The following is an 18,906-nucleotide window of genomic DNA, read 5'->3' as shown; positions in this document are numbered from 1 at the left end:
GAGCACATTATAGCATCTAACCTAATGAGTTACCTGGAATTAATCAGCTCTTTTTTTACCCTTTACGACACGGTTCTCGTAAATCTCTCTCTTGCGAAACTCAACTAGCCGAATTTATGCACGACCTACCACTACACATGGATGATCACCTTAGATGCAATATTCCTAGATTTTTCAAAGGCGTTTGATCGCGTGTCTCACAACCATCTCCTTGCAAAATCATCCTCCCTCGGTATCCGGCCCGGAATTATCAAATATATTGAAAGTTTTTTAACAGGACGCATTCAGTTTACCCATGCTAACAATTTCAGTCAAGCCTTACTAGCGTAACTTCAGGTGTTCCCCAAGGCACAGGTTTATCACCTCTATTGTTCTTGATTTACATAAATAACCTTCCCACTAACATACCAACGAAGCTGCGGCTTCTTGCAGATTATTGCTTTGTTTGTAACCCCCTTCATACATCTAGCGACACAATCGCCCTACAACACGACCTTGACACTATCGCTTCTTGGTACGAAAAATGGCATATGCCTCTAAACCTTACTAAATGCAAAGTAACATCCTTCACGCGCAAACACACCACCGTACACCACACTTATCGCATTAACTCTGTTGACCGCACGTGTACTTACAGGTATGTCGGAGTTCATATGACGCCATCACTTTCATGGGTGAAACATATTCAAACAATTCGCTGAGAAGCTTCACGCACACTAGGGTATTTACGACGTAACTTGAAATCTGCATCGTTCGAAAAAAAAAAAAAAAACTTGCGTATTTAACGAATATGCGACCCAAACATCAGTACGCATCATCCATCTGGCATCCCTCGCAAGCTTATCTTACCGATGACTTAGAAGCCGTAAAAACCGCGCTGCTCGCTTCATTACGTCACAATATTCGAGACATATCAGCGTAACCACCTTAAAACAAACTTTGTCTCTTCCATTGCTTGCTTCACGGCGCATAGCTTGTCGTCTTTGCCTTCTTCACACTTTGTTTTACTTCACCCAGTCAGGACACGCCCTCTTGAAACGCCCGTTCCGAACATCATCCCGTTTATCTCATACTCGTCCCTTGGCGACGATAAAGTGCCGGACGACGGCGACCAGCAGCTCATTCCTCCCGCAAGCCGTAAGGCTTTGGAACGCACTCCCGAATAATATTGTTTTATGCAGCGACAGCAAAACATCTCGCGAAAAACTAAACGATTTTGATAATGCCAACGTTGCCACCTAAATAGCACACTTGTTAATATTTATTTATCGCCTCGTTGGTACTGTTGGTATGTTCCATTTTCTATCTTTGCACGTGCCCCCCCCCCCCCCTCCCGCTTCGGGCCCTTAGGGTTGAATAAATGAAATAAGAGAGACGGAGGGAGAAGGAAGCCGCGGGTGAGCTCGCGCACGCACGGGGAGGGCCTGAGCTAAGCCAAAGGCGTTCGCATAGGCTACCGCTAGAATTTGTAAATATGCCATAATGTAAATAGCTAAAACTAAATTAGTGAATTTTGGGTTATTAGTCGATCATGCATTTCAATTTTTTTTGCGTAAGTAAGGCTCGCCTCATTAAGTGGAGCAGCTCATGGTCTAGAATTGGGCTACCTGCCACAGACAATCTTTTCAAACTTTTTAAACTGGTCGCTGAACCATCCTGTTACGTCCGTGAGGCCCATGTACAAATACTGCATTATATTCAATTGCACCTCAAAGACATGTATTCCATTAGAAGCAGTAAGAAGTCAATGGAAACAACGTTGTCAGTACAATGGTATTCGTAAGGAAGCGTTTCGTGTTCCTTCTCCCTCTCCGTGTTGCAGATGTGCTCGTGCAGCCGGCTGTTCTGCTGCTCGCTGGTGTGCGGCGTAGTGGCCGCAGTGCTGGTCGGCTTCCTGAACCAGCCGCCCGACCCGTTCAAGGTCAACTCGACGGGCTACTGGGGAACTGCCAGCATCAAGAACGGTGAGGCCACTGACCGAGCATGCAGAAGTCGGCTACGTGCGTTTCCGCCGGCGCACCGCGCATATCGAACGCACACACGCGCTCTCTACGCTAAAACAGTGATCGCAGGTACGATGGACGTGTGAGTGAATTGTTTCACTATCTTCTATCCTATTATGTAGGCAGTCTTTGTTAGAGATATACTATTTTGTGAAATTTGGAGGGGCGTGAAAAAAAAAGCGAGTTTCTTTAATGTTCCAGAAAAATACAAAAAATTTAAACAGGATGGTTGCGCACACAGTTATGAAAAACTCGACACTTTATTTCTCCAACGCTGAAAACAATGTAAGTTACATTATTGGGGCGTCACAAAAGTCCCAGCAGAGCTTCCGAGTCCAAATATACAGGCACGATTTCACATTAAGGCATCGGTTTCACATCAAATCGTCACGACCGACATGTGCACCAATCTGTATATCCGCTTGACGCGTCGATGCTTCGCTGTGCAGTGGACGAAGCCTTCCAGACATTGAAGTTTGAGTGCACGCACACAAGTTCCCCTGCGAGCCTGTTGCGTACCTTGCTTTGCACATTTCCGAACTCTGATCAGTTTCTTTCGCATGCCGCAGAAGCTGCAGTACGCGACATACGAGGGGCTCGAGGGTTGGCTGAAGCAAAGTCCTTGCCACCTTGTTGCTGGATTCAGGTGCTTTACAGACTCCCAAACTTCTTTTGACCAAACATTTAGATACGTCGAAAGGAGTCGCATCACAAGAGAGAAATTCTGCGGGGAAGCTGTTTTTTTTTCAATTTCATCCTGAATGAAATAAACGAAACAGAAATTTTCAATGTCTTTTTTCGATGGCTTACATCTCAAGTCGTTGTACAAGCGAGCCTGCCAAAGCCACTCAGAGTCGCGTGCCATGTGGCCAGGGGCGTCTAACAGAAGCGTCAGCTCAAGCGGCACTTGCTTGACACGTCACAGTACGGCGTGGTGCGTGTCCTGCAGTCATATAGAAGTATTCCTTCGGCGAATAAAATCAGCTCGCCGTCAGCGCTGGCCGCATTGCTTCTTGACGTCGTCTAGCCTCGCGCTGTGAGCACACTTAGAATGACCCACCAACGAGCCCAAACTTTTGTCTTGTGCGAGGTGTTCTCTCATTGCCCTAATGCGTCGTGTGTTGCACTCGAGAGGGCGTTACGTGTTCTAGTACAAATCGCGTTGTAAAGTTTCGCTTCTCAATCGTGTTGAATAATTCCTTCAGGGGGGCGCCCAAGCGAGCCCTAACAGTGCAAGTGCATTGACTTGTTAAAATATTTCATCACACACGTCGGGTGGCCGAGGCTTCGCATTGCCACAATGCGCGGTATGTGCGTAATATTGGAGCGAAAGTTATCTTCCGGTCATTGTTGACCGCGGCTACTGCTGTCACATGAGCACGCACCCCACACTTTTACACGTACCGGTTACTGGCTCTGTTCACTGCGTAATTACGCGAGGTCTGTGGCACCGAAGAAAACATCGACCACCTGCTGTGCCACTGTCCAAGATATGCCTCAGAGAGACAAGAACTTGCCAAAGCTTTCCAAAAACTGGACAATCGGCTGCTTTCTGTGCAGGTGCTGCTAGAATACCGCCCCCATCGCCCGTCGGCCCATAAAGCGGTGAAGGCGCTTTTGTGTTTCTTAAGGACGACGGGTTTGTGCGACCATCTGTGACTATTAACGCGATTTCTGTAAGACCACACGCGTCAGCGAACTCGCCGCAATTTCCTTCTTTCCTTCCCTCCTCTCTCTCCCTGTGATCTTTGTTCTCCCCTTTCCCATTCCCCCGGTGTAGGGTAGCCAACCGGACGTTATTCTGGTTAACCTCCCTGCCTTCTACTTTTCTTTTTCCTCCTACGCAACGAAACAACAAACGGTAGTTAAATGACAAATCGAAGACTTCAAGCGCGTAATTTCTTTAACAAAAGCCAAGCTTTCTTCTTCGTTTCGCTCGTTTTCACGGCCGCTTTCTCTCAGAGTATAGTGGGTCAGTTGCGGAGATGGTGTAATGAAATCTGGGCCGATTCCGCAAGTGGTTACACGGGTCGTTTAGAGGCGGGTCTTGCCGCGTTGCCAGGTGGGCACGTAACCCTACTCTGAAAAACGCGGTGCAGAAGACGAATAAGTTAATTAAGCGCTTCATTGAAGCTTCACATAGAATCCAGCATGTGCGTTAGATCAGCATTTCCTTTTGATCGAGTTATTGTGAGCCCACATACTGCTTTGGCTCACCACATTCCTCAGCTTTATCGCGAGCATTGTAACTCGGCTGCCGTCGACCCGGTGCAGTGCGCGCTGCCCCGCAGGACGAGCCGGCCATTTCCAAGTTCTCGGTGCACGCTCCCGAAGAAGCACTGGTGGACCTCAAGCGTCGGCTCGCGTCGACGAAGCTGGCGGAGCCCCTTCCAGACAGCCGCTTCGAGTACGGCTTCAACGCACATGAGCTTCGCCGAGTGGTAGACCACTGGAAGGACCGTTTCGACTGGCGCCTTCAGGAGCGCCTCCTCAACGCCTACGAGCACTACCACACAACTATCGAAGGCATCCGCGTGCATTTTATGTACGCTAGGGCCAAGGCTGAGCCAAGGGTACGTGCACGTATCGTTATTCTTACTTATGAATTGGTCCACAGCCCGCGGCGGACAGTTAGCGTCGCCCTCCTCTGACCTGACAGTGCTAATTTGCTTACATCTCTCGCGATATTCTCGACGGTTTGTTGTACACATTTGTGGCAGACAAGTACACGGTGGTCCTTTATGAAAGGGAACACGCGAGCGTGTGGCCTGTGCTTCCCGAAGGCTGCTTAGAGCGCCAGCAACTTGCAGCAAGGGGTAGCACGTCCGCTTGTGGCGTGCTAGCTGAGATTAGCAGCGCCCAGCATCCCGTCGGAACTGTCCTCCGACTATCTTTCCAGCGTAGTTCTCGCATTCTACTCTTGCTCTAGACAAACAATATGTTGTCTGCTGCAGCCATAACAGCTCCCTCCCGCGCCAAAGTAGCCATGGAAGGTACCACTCACTGCTGCTATATGGAGAGACGACTCAATTTTCTGCAAATGAATGCCAAGAACTCGCCGTCAATTGCCACATTGTGCGCAAGCAAGCACTCAGCCCCCTAGAACAAACCCGGTCAAAAGAGGGATGGCGATCAATCTTTCTTTAGTAGGTGTTTGCGAAATGTAGAGACTCAAAACTATCTGGACTAGCTGATGCTGATAAACCACACGTGCTACGTTGCGCATCTACAGACACAATCGCACAACAAACAAACAAACAAACTCAAATAGCAATTTAGAGTAATGACGAAGAGGAACCCCGGATCGCTTAGAAAGAACAACTAATTACATTCACGTTTCCATTCAATTTGGCCTTTTCGTACTTTGTGGCAAAATGACATTGCTGTAGAATGGTTGTTCTTTGACGTCGCGGTTTGCAGCCAGGCCAGAGGACAATGGTTCGTCTCTACGGTCGATTTGGCGCCCCAGAGTTAGCATTGAAATTTCTGAATGACCCACACATTACATGTACATTCTTCTTCCGGTGTGCAGTATGCCATCTCATGAGAGCTCAATTTTTGGCTCAGATAGAGCGCGGAATGTTCATTACCGTCGTCATCCCTTTGGCAGTGAACGACACCTATCTCTTGATCACTCGCAACTCACCAGGTCGTGAATGCTCGGTCAAAATCGGGAGCTCGCAATACCGGCTAATCAATACCGCGTTCCTTGCTTTCATCCTAGACTACGTTTGTCGGTTTTGTCCCGCAGAGAGCATCAGTCAGTTGAATAATCCGGGATGTAATGATTATAATACCGAGAGAGCCCCAAAAATGTTTCAATGTCCGCCTTAGTTTTCGGCCGAGGATAGCCTGTTACCGCTGATATTTCAACCTCACTAGGCTTCCGAAAACCTTGACCTATGTGGTGACCTACGTAGTCCACGGTCGCCCTTGCAAGACAACATTTATCGGCCTTTACGGTGAGCCCAGCCGGACGCAAACGGCTGAGCACCGCTCCAAGATGCACCGAAAGGTTTGCCCATGAATCAGAAAAGGCTGCGATGTCAATTAAGTAGGGCACGGCAAATGCTTCGCAATCCTTTAGAACCCTATCCGTGAGGCGTGAAAAACAAAAGGGAGCACTTGAGTCCGGTTCTTATAATTTTCGGTTGATAGTTGCCTCTCGGCGTGGCGAATGACGCGTATCTGCTGGCTCGCTCAGTTAGCGGTACCGGCCAGCACCCTCGAGTAAGGTCCAGCGTAGTCACGTAGGCGGCTCGACTCACCTGTTTCACCCTCTCCTCAATATTGGGAATTGGATACACTTGATCCTTTGCGGGAACATTTAATTTCCGATAGTCTACCAGAGGCCTTGGGTCTTTACCCGGTGCTTTCACCAAGATCATAGGTGAAGCGTATTCGCTCGCGGAGGGCTTAATTACTCCTAATTTGAGCATGCGCTTCACTTCCCTGTCAAGGGTTTCTCGCTGCCTATGACAGAATCGATAACACTTTGATTGCACCGGCTCCTCGGACGTCAGCTCAATATCGCGCTCAGTCAGATCAGCTCTACCTGGCCTGTCGACGAAGCATTCATCAAACAATTCAATAATTTCGTCGAGATCAGACAACTTGAATTCTTGTAGTTCCTCTCTCTGCTCAGTCCTCTTCAAGAGTTGCTCAGTGCTACTTCCCCCTCCACTTAGACAAACCAGGTTGTCCTCCATCTCTTCAAGAAGGTTTAGGGTCATATTCACCACTGCCTTTCTTTGCACGTTATGTTTCATTATGTTACAATGATAAATGCACACCTCTTTACGTTTTGCTGGGGTTTTCACCACGTAGTCAGCGTCAGAGAGTTTTGCAACCATTTCTTTGGGCCCTTCCTACTGCACTTCGAGCCTGTTTTGCCTTGATGCGCTTTGTAAATTTGCCTTGTTGCCAATACGGAACGTCCTCAGACGGGCGGTCCTATCATAGTTAAGAGTTTGGATCGAGCCTGAGCTGACTTCATGCTGGCGTGCAGAAATTCTTTAGCGTTATGCAGATGCTCCAGCAGATTCAAAACAAACTCCACCACGATAGGGTCGTCTGTGTGCCCTTCCCAAGTTTCCAGCATCATTCGTAAAGGTGAATCCAGTGACCTTCCGTAAACCAAGTCGGCGGGGCTGAAAGCAGTGGCTTCATGTGGCACCAACCGCAAAGCGAAAATTGCTGCTGATAGGCATGCGTCACAGTGGAGCTTTGTTTCATAACACAGTCAGATTCTAAGGGCGCGCTTGAGAACTGAATACCACCTTCCTACAATGTTGCTCTGTGGATGACCAGTTGAACTGTGCACTATTCTTATGCCGCGTCGCTCTAGAAGTGACGTGGGGAGGACACTTGTGAACACGCTGCTTTGCTCAATTTGGATCTCGGAAGGGAATCCAACTCGAGAAAAGATCAACAACAGCGAATCTACAACACTCGCCGACATCACCCCACACAGCGCAAGCACCTCTGGAAACTTCGTGGCTGGGCATAACATAATTTGAATGTATCCGTACCCTGTCTCTGTCACAGGAAGTGGCCCAACTGCATCACTAACCGCTGAAACGGCTCGGTAATAATCGGTACTAACACCATCGATGAAAAATGGGCGAATTGGTATGGAAGCATGGCTGAATTCAGAGTGCAAACTTCTTGTGGCCCTATAACGTACAACTATTCCAATATGTTTTTATTCCCATCTCCTGACGTCAAATTTGCGTAACCGCACACGCAAGCATCGGGCAGTGCCCCGCAGGGTTGTCTGAGTAGTCCAAGAAAACGCTCTCCTCGTTTATAGGAGGTCACTTTTGTTTGCTTTAAAAACAAATAACATTGCCTACACTGAGCGGCTTGTCTTATATAATTGGCTGACAATAGGTGAGGAGCACGCTCAAGTGGAGAGGGATTCGATGGGGCCGAGCCAGTGCATTGAAAATCGATAACCTGATGAAGAGGGTGGTGCCGGCGTCTGTGATTGGTTCGCTTTCCCTTACTTATCTATCGATGGCAGGTCGAAAATCGCGACGGCATGCAGAGGAAGGTTAGGAATGTCGCTAAAATGGATCATCACCAAAGAATAGTTGGCAGAACGAGGTTGTAAACATGCCGAAAGTGCTCGAAAACGTTGCACGACCACATAACAAGCTTTATTTTATGCAAAAGAACCCATCCTCTCCGTCTGGTGCGAGTAGACAGTGTATGAGCTATCGGCGGCAGCCATCTTTTATTCCTTTAGGAACGGGGCAGGCTGTGCCTATTCAGAAGAAAATTCAGTTTTGTTCGGCGTATTAATGCATCTTTAACGCGTACACGTCACTTTGACGTGTCGAGTTCTCGCGGTTTTGTGACGTTGCGTAACAGGCAGGTGAAGTGGCTGTCGCCCGAAAACTTTTGACCGATAGCCGAGTGCTAATGGCGAAAAGGCGTCGAATCATAAGCAGCCATTTTTCTTTTGTTTTTTCCAGTCATGCATAATCAGTGTGTTCAAGTCATATCAAATGGGGAGCTATCGCGGTTTTCGTGACGTCGCGTGACAGACAGGCAAAGTGGGGGTGGTTCAAAAATGTTTTTGACAAATGGCGGAGGGCTGGTTGCAGAATTGGAATAGAGAAGTTTGGAATAGCTTTACGTTATAGCGCCCTTGGACAGAAGCTAAGGCACAAGACGGAACACGGCGCTACTTGCAACATAAACTTTCGATTGTAAGTAGTGCAGTGTCCTGTCTTTTCTTGTGTCCCAGTAGTTCGCACTCTGAATTTAGCCATCGGTGCTTTCCACTTATCCAGCGCCTTTCCGACCCGCTGGCATGTGTCGCATGACCGCACAAATTTATGCACGTCCTTAAAACACCCAGGCAGAAAATTCGGCACACACTTAAGACTGCTTACGTGTGGGAATGCGAAATCATTTTTTTTTTTTTCAACAGCGTTTTTCTCTTATGCGCGTTGCTTGTACGCGCAAGGTCTCGCCTGCGTCTTGACTGCGCTTCGGTAAGGGCAAATGAAAAATGCGCGTCCCAACGCGCTCGCTTGCCCGCGAGGAGTTGATAACTCGAAGGACAAGCATTCCATGGGAGAACATTGCTTGTGACTCGCTCGCTTTGCATACTCCTAGCGTGGCGCCACCCTGAACGATGTCACACGTTCAGTCAGTGACGTGACGCACCTCGAACCGCGGCGTGGGGCGAGCGCGCTCGTCCGGTACGGCCCGGGCTCGATTTCCACCCAGACCGAAATTTATCTCATAATATTTTCAAAGGCATTAATTTACTTTGTTTACAGCAACCTCCCTGAGAAATTTGACGTCGAGTATTCTTTTATGTGGTTTTACTTCTTGCCGCTCGCCATGTTTGGTACCATCATTCGGTCATGCCGCCGACGCCCAATTTTCACGTGACGGGGTATTTATTGCTTTCGCATTATTAATACTCTTGTAACAACCTCTACTTTGTTTTCGTGGTTCCAAGGTGACACGACCGCGAACTGCCATAGGAAAGTCGCAACAAGTCTGCGCGATACTTCTGGGGAACGACTGGTTGATGTCGCTCCGCGCTAATCCGTACACCGCTTCTCAGCTGGAAAGAAATATTCTGCTTTGCTGGAGTACTCATTCTCTGGCGTTCTCTGATCTCTGAAATGGTGGGGTCCTCCGCCTGCTCAGTAGGCAACTCTTCTCTATTCCCACTTATGAGTGTAGTGAAACTATAGTTGACACTTGCGGCAATAACGCATGCTCAAGGACATCGTCGTTGTGCGGTTCGCGAGGCTGATTCTCCGGCTGACAGGTCCCGTTATCGCGCTGGTCTGCACTGCGTTCATTCGTTTCCGCCACAGTCTTATCTGGTGTTTCCTCCATAGTGTAACTCTCGGAAGTGAGTTTCCGATTCTCGCGCCTTTCTGCGGGTTAATGCTTGTACAAACCGGCCACGGAAAATAAGGCCCCTCTCTCGCAATAACACATCTGATCTGTTTTAGGACAAGTACGAATAGCATTTAGAGAGCTTTCCTGAAACGGCAGCTTCGGTTGTTAGCTTACCGAAAGGACCCTCGATGACCACTGTCGCGATTGGCAAGCACACGCTCTGTTATATTGCGTTTCCACCTCATGACGATTTTTTTTTTTGCATAGACATTCCACCTCTACGTACTCATTTGAATATGGGGAGTGTCTGTAAAAAAAAATTAAACGCATTTGAGAAATATGCTCCACCACGCACTTTAGCCCTCGTAAACCTTGAGTCGTGATTTAAATCAGTAAAATATCATAAAGAAGCGCAAAAACATTCCTTTTCTCGCCTCATTCAAGTCACGGCAACAGTACCAGAGCTCCTTAAGGTTCCTGAATAAAACTGAAAGGTAGCGACATTCCTCCTCGCGCGGTCGTTCGCCCGGAAGCCACCCATAGAGTTACACGAGGTGAGACATAAAAAATTGTTGTTGGGTGTTTGCGCATAAATTTTCACAGTATTTAAGGCTTGATTATTGTGTGCTGTGCTAGGAGCGATGATGGAACGCTATGAAATTGGTAGAAGCAGATGCTTTTTGTGCTTTTTCGGCGCGTAACTGCGTACTTGTTTTGTGGCTTCAGGTTGGCTGCCTGCTTCCATTTAGAAGGAGGCTTTTGAGGCTAGTTTGGTGGACAAATTCTTTTTAGTATCGAGTACTAGCACAAAAATAAGAATTCTTGGGCCGTATAACGTAAAACTATTCCAATATGTTTTTATTCCAATGTCCTGACGCCAAATTTGCGTAACCGCCGACGCAAGTATCGGGCGGTCCCCCGCAGGGTTTTCCGAACAAACCAATCAAATGCTCCCCTCGTTCATAGGAGGTCACTTCTGTTTCCTTGAAAAACGAATAACATTGCCTACATTGAGCGGCTTGTCTTATCTAATTGGCTCACAAGAGGCGAGGAGCACGCTCAAGTGGAGATGTATTCGATGGGGCCGAGCCACTGCAGTGAATATCGATAACCGGATGAAGAGGGTGGCGCCGGCGTCCGCGATTGGTCCGCTTTCTCTTACTTCGCTTGCGGTGGCTCGTCGACAATCGCGGCGGCACGCAACGCAAGCTTAAGAATGGCGCTAAAACGGATCCTCAGCAAAGAAGAGTTGGAAGAACGAGGTCGTCAACGTGCCGAAGGTTCTCGAAAATGTTATAGGGCCACGCAAAAATTTTTGTTACACGCAAATAAACCCATGCTCTCCGGCAGGGGCGAGTAGCCAGTGCTGGAAGCGATCGGCAGTAGCCATCTTTTATTCCTTTCGGAACGAGCCAGCCTGCGGCTATTCAGAAGAAAATGCAGTTTTGTTCGGCATATGAATGCATCTTTAACGCGTACGCGTCACTTTGACGCGGTAAGTCCTTGCGGTTTTGTGACGTCGCATGACAGGCAGGTGAAGTAGGTGTAGCCCGAAATCTTTTGACCAATAGCCGAGTGCTAATGGCAAACAGGCGTCGAATCAGAAATAGCTACTTTTGTTTTGCTCGGTCAAATTATGCATAATCAGTGTGTACACGTCATATCAGATGGGGAGCTTTCGCGGTTTTCGTGACGTCGCGTGACAGACAGGTGAAGTGGGGGTGGTCCAAAAAAGTTTTTGACCAATCGCGGTGGGCTGATTGCAGAATTGGAATAGAAAAGTTTGGAATAGTTTTACGTTATAGCGCCTCTTGTCTCGACAATAATGTATACGTAATGTACGCGATGTTTACATATATGCCAGAGCTTTGTTTGAGTGTTATGTCGTCCGCGGCCATGAATTGTGCTCGTAGGCAAGAACACTGTGGTGGCTTGCACAGATCGACTCGCTTCGCGAGTTATTTCGATTGCATTGACCAGATTCTTTATTTGACTTTCTCAAGACACTTGCCTGGCTTGAAAGAGCTGCGATAAACGTTTCGCCGGTAGACGCCAAAGGCGCTGGCGTGTGTGCAGCACTATGTAGCTGCCGATTCAACAACTCGGTTGTGTTTGCGCTGCTCAAAGTGCGTACGTGTGTACTTGGGTGTATCCAATGCAATGCCGTGTGTCCAGCCTGTGCATCTTCATAATTTAATCATCTTATGACCATGATGACCGAACGCAAGGCGCCTGACATATTCGCCTGAATAACGCCTGCGGGAATCAGCTGGACTCCGCATCGCTGTTGCACAGAGAGCGAGGCCCGCAGCGTCTGCTGCCAGCGAACCCCGCTGGCTACGCGCTGGAAGCGTGCCGCCCAGTAGTCCTAGCGTATACGAGAGCTTTAGCTTGTCCGGTATTCGGGTAAACGCAGGCGGACTCGGTGTTGGAGCGCAGGGGCCGAGGCGTAAACGTGGGCGGCTTGAAGGGTGCAGCAGCCTGGTGGCGCAGATCTCGACTAGACAAACACAGCTAATATTCCTGTAACCAAAACCAAGGACATTTTACTTTGCTGCGGGTGCAAATTTTCGGCAGCAACACTAAATACGCCACTGCCGAAAATTTACACCAGCAGCGGCACCAGTCTCGAGATATTTCCCCAAGTGTGGTAGGAAATACATGGACGTTCTAGTTGCTTTTGTGCTTCAATGCATAAAAGAGCATTTTGTTAAAAAATTCAATGGAACAAAAGGGGCGCAGATCTCCAATCTGGTGTCATTCTGGAAACTCTTTCCAAGCGGATATATGCCTTGCGATCTCACCAGCTACAATTCGTAAATTACAATATGTGGTGGGAAATAATTAATTAGGGACTTAACTAATGACTTTGTTTAATTAATTCAATGTGTTTTGATTTCTCCTGCAAGTAGTATCCGCCTATCTGAGTTAACCATATCGATGACCAGTGTTATGCTATCTGCAACAGGCCATTTTTGAAGATTTCAGAAAACGTAAACATGATCAGCCCCCTATTTTACGGCAATAAATATTCCCTCTCTTTTAGCGAGATGCGTCGCTATGTTTCTCTTTTTCAAATCACTGTGCTCATCACGGGTCGTTGTATAACACAGCTAAGGCAGATGTGTTTTTCAGAAAGATATTTAGACACTATACTTATAGTGCTTCTGTTTTCACTTGTTAAACAGAGTAAAGTCTTCGGTTTTACGAGCCAAAAGCCCGATCTGAATATTATGCGGTGTGAGGAACATCCAAATAATTTAGACCACCTGAGGTTCCATAGCGTATACCTAAGTACACAAGCGTTTCTGCATTTTGCCCCGTTTGAAATTCGGCAACCACGAGCGCGATCGAAACCGCGATCTCGAGCTTGCTTGTCGACACCCAGATAGTGTGTCTGTACTAATGTAAGAGCGTTTCCGACCACGTGCTCTCTGTCACTCTTACCTTTCACGTGCGCGATTTATATCTTGATGAACGTATTACATTCAGCTATAGGTAACGCTGCCGTATTTATTCACCTTGCTTTCTCCTAAATCTTTTCACGGTACGACGCAGCTAAACTTCTAGGGTCAAAAGAGGTGTCAGTCTTTATGAAGGACAACTTCTAAAACATCTGGGGTGCACCATATACGTGAACTTTGTGCTTGAGAGAAATTTGTTAGCGTAAGCAAAAGCGCGGCAAAAACGATTATATAGTTATGGACTGGGCTCGAAACTCATTGTAGCATTGCTTTACTGAAAGCGTTCAACCTCCGTTTATAGGGTGAGATGTAAATATTGGAATGCACGTAATCGTACAAACTGCGAAAATTAGAATTACTTGCACTCTCAGCGAGCGCGAAGCCTAAATTCCCGCTGTCCGTCACAGCGCGCCTTTACGTGTTCCGACATACTATGGCGGCGCAACCAGACATGTGACCAATCTCTGTGGAAAAACGCGGGATCGAGGCACCCTGTGATGATGATTTAACGACACCCGCCTTGAGATGGGGCGGTGACAAATGGTCACCAAGCCGGCTTGGTTTTATCAGCTATGCATACATGTTTTTTATCTAGCCTTTTTGTGTACATCACCAAAATATTTTCCCCGGCAGAATCTACCTTAATTCTATCGCTACATATGACTGTAACAGAGATGCGGTTGTATCAATGTTTTCTGTGCTTTTTTTTCCACCTATAGTCTAAACGTCGCTTGCTTGTCTCGACGGCTGACCGCTTGTTTCTTCCGTCCACTTGAAACCCAAGCGCTTCTGGACGGCTCCCTCTGGGTGAATCCTTTCGCATTCCATTCCAACGTCACGGTTTTCAGCGCCGCCTGCCGATGAGCAAAGTCTGCGGACGCGTCGTGAAGGCACTCCGAGGCCACGTGGCGTGCGACCTGCCTGCAAACGTTACTCGATGTAACAGGTTTGTTCCAAAGCAATAACTGAACTGTCACTTTGAAAGCGAGCATGGTCGTATCTGACAGGAACCGGGTGGTGTGGTTTTGCAGAAGCCTCTATTTCTCGCTCGTGAGTTTAAAGGAAATGAAGAAGGGAGGGCAGAAGTCAGGAAACAAACAGAACGTCGAGAATGCTCGCATTCATTACTGGGATTACATTACAGCAGAATGAATGACACAGTCATCAGCAAGCAGCTTGACATTAGGATCCAAATTTTTAGCAGTATCATTTACATAGATAAGAAGCAGCAGGGGCTCCAACATTGACCCCTGTGGTACACCGGATAAGACAGGCAGGCTATTAGATTTCAAACCATCGATTTCCACAAACTGAACACGATTCGCTAAATAAGCTTGAATCCAATGCAGTATATTTTCTGGTAGTCCAAGTGATTTAAGAATTTCAATTACATTTGCATGTGACACACGGTCTGTGACAAACACGGCCTTTGACAAGTCTATAAATATTGCGTCAATCTGCAGGTGGTCATCTATGGCACTGGCAAAGTCGTGTACAATGGATTACAATTGAGTTGAGGTTGAAAACTTCCTACGAAAGCCATGCTGAAAATGACAAAAAAAAATTATTCGCTTCCAAGTGGTTAGATATGTGATTAGCGATAATATGCTCCGAGAACTTACAACATGTGCTTATGAGGGAAATAGGTCTGTAATTGTTAGGAATATGTTTATAACCTAATTTAAACACCGATGTTACCGTTGCCGTGGGCCAGTTTTTTGGTACTCGGCTCTGTTTAAGGGATGCATTAAAAATAATGTATAGGAATTTCGAAGTTAGTTCGGAGCAGTGTCGAAGGAAGTTAGTCAAGCCGTCGGCTCCAAGCGATTTTTTTTACGTCAATATCAAGCAACATAGAAAACATTGCTTTGCGACTAATTGAAACGTCAGGAATTGATTGAGATGCAGATGGCGTATATGATTTATCATGGGCGCTGAGAATTGAAAGCCGAGTGAATGCTTTATAAAATGTGTCATTTAATTCATTGACGATATCATTAAGATTAGAATTTACGCTGTTGTTTATTCTTAGCTGCTGAACACTTCGATTAGAGTCAGACAGGAAACGCCAAAACTTGTCTGGGAAGTTTTTTTTAAGAATAGTCTGATTATGAAATTTGTCACGGGCGTTACGTAGTTTGATCAGTAAAGCATCCCTTAAAAAGCGGAATTTGGTAGTCTGAGCTAGCTTATACTTGCGTTTGCGCTTTATTCTGCGTTTGAGATGAATGATTTCACGAGTGATCCGTGAATTATGACGTTTAGTTTTCTTTCTACGCGTCAGTACGAATTTATCAATACAATACATAACCACAGAGTTTTACTTGTCCCAGAGAAGCGTGACGTCATCATCGCGTTTAAATTCATTAAGGGAAAAGTGTAAGCAATACAAGATGGATTCGTCATCAGCCGATGAAAAATCTAGAAAGGACTGCGTGATGGGTGTAACTTGGACGCTTTCTTGTATTTCTAAGTCCACATGTACAAGTTTGTGGTCAGCTATACCTTGAGTTAAGACAACAGTACGATTTTCCGACCTTTGATAAATACAAGATCAAGAATTGATTGGCTGTGACACGTGTGGGATGTAATAAAACCTGTTTAACATCATGGACGCGGGCACTGTGAGCATCGCGAGAGCCAGAGATCGATCGCTGTTCCCAATCGACGCTAGGTAGATTGAAGTCACCGGCCATCAAAAATTGATGGTTAGGTCGGAGCATGCGCTCTAGGTAGACGGCAAGAGATACCACGAATGACACTGGGCTTTGGGAGGCCTGTACACGACACCGACTAAAATAGAAAAATCTCGATATTTAACGTCAAACCAAATGCTTTCGGGCTGTCGTATGTTTGGAAGCTGATCACAGTTTATCTCCCTTTTTGCAATCAAGGCAACGCCCCCTCCTCTCCCAGTGCGGTCGTGTCTAATTATTTTGTGGGATGGGGGAATTATTTCTGGGTCATTTATCTCCGGTGTCAACCAAGTTTCTGTTACTGCCAAAACGTGTGGGTCATAGAGGATGAGGCTATCTTCTAATTGGTTTGATTTGTTGGCAAGACTTCTTCCAATAGGCAAGATAAAACGGAGCGTCTCTGTTTGCAATCAAGGACCAGCTCTAGGCAAATTAGTCTGAAGTAGCATAACAGGCTGCGCGGTGGCCTCATCCCAAACATAAATAGTATCGTCTACCCGAAGTCGCTCATAGTCAAGAGAAACTTTATGGCCTTTAGCTTTAAACTGTTTGCCATGTTGCCATAGTTTAGAACGTTTCTTAAAGTAGCCACAAAAAAGTCGTGGCTAACAGAAATAGTTGAGCCTTTCAGTTTGAATGAATTATGTACGACGCGCAATTTCTCATTGTAATCAAAGAAGTTCATTATGACTGGTCTAGGTTTATCAGGCCGTTCTTTCCCTATTCTATGCACCCTTTCTATGGTACTGACCGATAATCCCAGCTTTACGCAGATTAGGTCTTCAGTAATTGTGTGCTTTAAGGTGCTCGGACTCTCGCGGTCAGATTCAGGAAGGCCCAAAACAACTAAATTGCGGCGCCGACTTCTGTCTTCGAAATCGTCCAATTTCTTTTGTTGCGCATTGATAACTTTCTTTAGAGAAGCAACTTCAGTTTTTAATTGGCTGATTGCTTCGGTATGCCGCGCGAGCACTTTTCGCGTATCATTTAATTCATTGAAACGGGCGCTCATTGATATTTCGAGATCGGAATGCGACGAGGGCATATAACCCTTCATCACTCAAATTTATCAACTAAATATATCAACATCTAACTTTTATCAACTAATTGGCTGCTTATCTTTCTATGTTGCGCGACGCGCAGCGCATGAGCCCTCAGAGGGCGGCGGAATTTCGGTCGGTGAAGGAATGCCCCAACGGAAGGTGCATCCTGCGACCACCAACACTTCGGGCATGTGACGTGTTCGGAACTAAATTTTGGCAAAACCGGAATTTTTCTGACGTCTAGAAGGCTCTAAGAAAGCCTTACATGTGGTCTTAAAAAGGGATTTTAGTCCACTATCACCAAATCTTTCAACAAAGCCTTCATAGAAACTGTTCTCCTTTGACATTTGTTTTGTATCGCCGGAGCCGCCGGTACAACGCATTCATATGGTTCAGATATATTCACATTCTGCAAGCGCAGGTGTTTAGCCAAATGGGTAAGACACACGGCTTCTGGGCGTGGGGTCGCAGGTTCAAAACTCATCACCGCCAACGTTTTACAGCGAAGCTGTTTATGGCTATGGTTCCATGCATCTTTCGTGTCCGTCAGCAAAACTGTGCGAGCCAGAACCATCATCATCAGCAATGGCTCGTGGCCGCGGCTCACGCGTTCGTCTCCTTCCGCGGCGGGCTCCGGTGGCGCCCGTCGCGCTGCCACGCTGCCCCTCCCTCTGCGCTGACGGCACTGGCCCACTGCCCTCGCCGCGGCGATTTCGTTCTCAAATCATTTGCCTCGTGGGGATGCAGAATATATCGAGATGGAAGCCTCCCCGGAAAATCTGCTCAGTTCGGAACTGCACGGCGAACCGTTGCGCCGTCCAGCGAGCGGGAGCACCCCGCGGCCATCTAGGCCCCAGTCGCCGGATTCCCAATAAAGCAACTCTATCGCGAAATGACAATACAGATGTATGTATTGAATGTATAACACGAATGAACGCGGATGTATAAAAATAAATGTGTGTGCGTACCTTTCGTCACGATGACCACCGATCAAGACAATGTGTTCGTAACTTTGTTCGAAATTCTGTACCACGTCTCTGTCGGGTACTACACAGCTTCACGTGGGATGGCTCGTGATTTTTTTCTTTTGAAATTTTCCCTTCGATTTTATTGTTTTTTTTCTCTTTATAGCGCGAATTGTGTTACGCGTTACACACAGACAGACAAGACTGATGGACAAATTTCCTGGGTGAGTCGCCTATAATGCTAACGCATTAAACAGAGGAACAGGAACAAGCCTATGCTGCGGGTGCATGACACAAGACATGTTGGCACAAAATGCACCCAGCCTTTTAATTTCAAGTGAGTGACTCTGGGAAGGGGCGACATGTGTCCGCATCTTACTCCGTGATCTACTGATGTCCGAGCGTCATTAAAACTTGTTTCTGGGCGAGTCCCCTTCACTTCTGCCTTTCTTCTTATGTAAGGTATCCGTCGTCCGTCAATAAAATTTAGTTGACAGTCAGCGCTTGTGTCTCGTTTTTGTTACTTTGTGGTTTGCGCTTTTACGATTTTTATGTCCAAGCGTCAATTGTGCAGACCACATTAAAGCGCCGCCGCCCGCCATCTTTCTCATTGACGTATGACGCGCCTTACATCCTCTATCCTCGAGCCGCGCTGCATCTACCTCTCCTAGATAGCAGGACTTTAATGCACTTCTGTGCTCCACTTCCCTTGGCGCTTTCTCGTGGCGCTATGTGCCTCCTCCCCTTACACCTGTGTCGGCCTCCTCTCCATTCCTGTGCCTTTTTTGACGTACAAAAGTCGACAGACGCGTTTTCGCTCGCATCAGTGCTCTAAGCGAACTCATTGAAAAAGATTGGTT

At 47.0% G+C, this 18,906-nt stretch overlaps 1 protein-coding gene across 2 annotated transcripts in view; it reads left to right on the top strand.

The window, feature by feature from the left end:
• The window catches only part of LOC126523711 (epoxide hydrolase 1-like), a 66,164-nt gene that overhangs the window by 26,917 nt on the left and 20,341 nt on the right, over positions 1-18,906 (top strand). For both annotated transcript variants that reach the window (XM_055066816.2, XM_050172300.3), the window contains exons 2-3: positions 1,823-1,964; positions 4,278-4,576. In XM_055066816.2, coding sequence (XP_054922791.1) covers positions 1,823-1,964; positions 4,278-4,576 — 441 coding nt within the window. The remainder of the gene's footprint in view (positions 1-1,822; positions 1,965-4,277; positions 4,577-18,906) is intronic.

The sequence above is a fragment of the Dermacentor andersoni genome, chromosome 6 (assembly GCF_023375885.2).
Source record: "Dermacentor andersoni chromosome 6, qqDerAnde1_hic_scaffold, whole genome shotgun sequence".
NCBI lineage: Eukaryota > Metazoa > Arthropoda > Arachnida > Ixodida > Ixodidae > Dermacentor > Dermacentor andersoni.
Note: the sequence above shows the minus strand (reverse complement) of the source record. Positions and strands in the feature narration are given on the sequence as shown.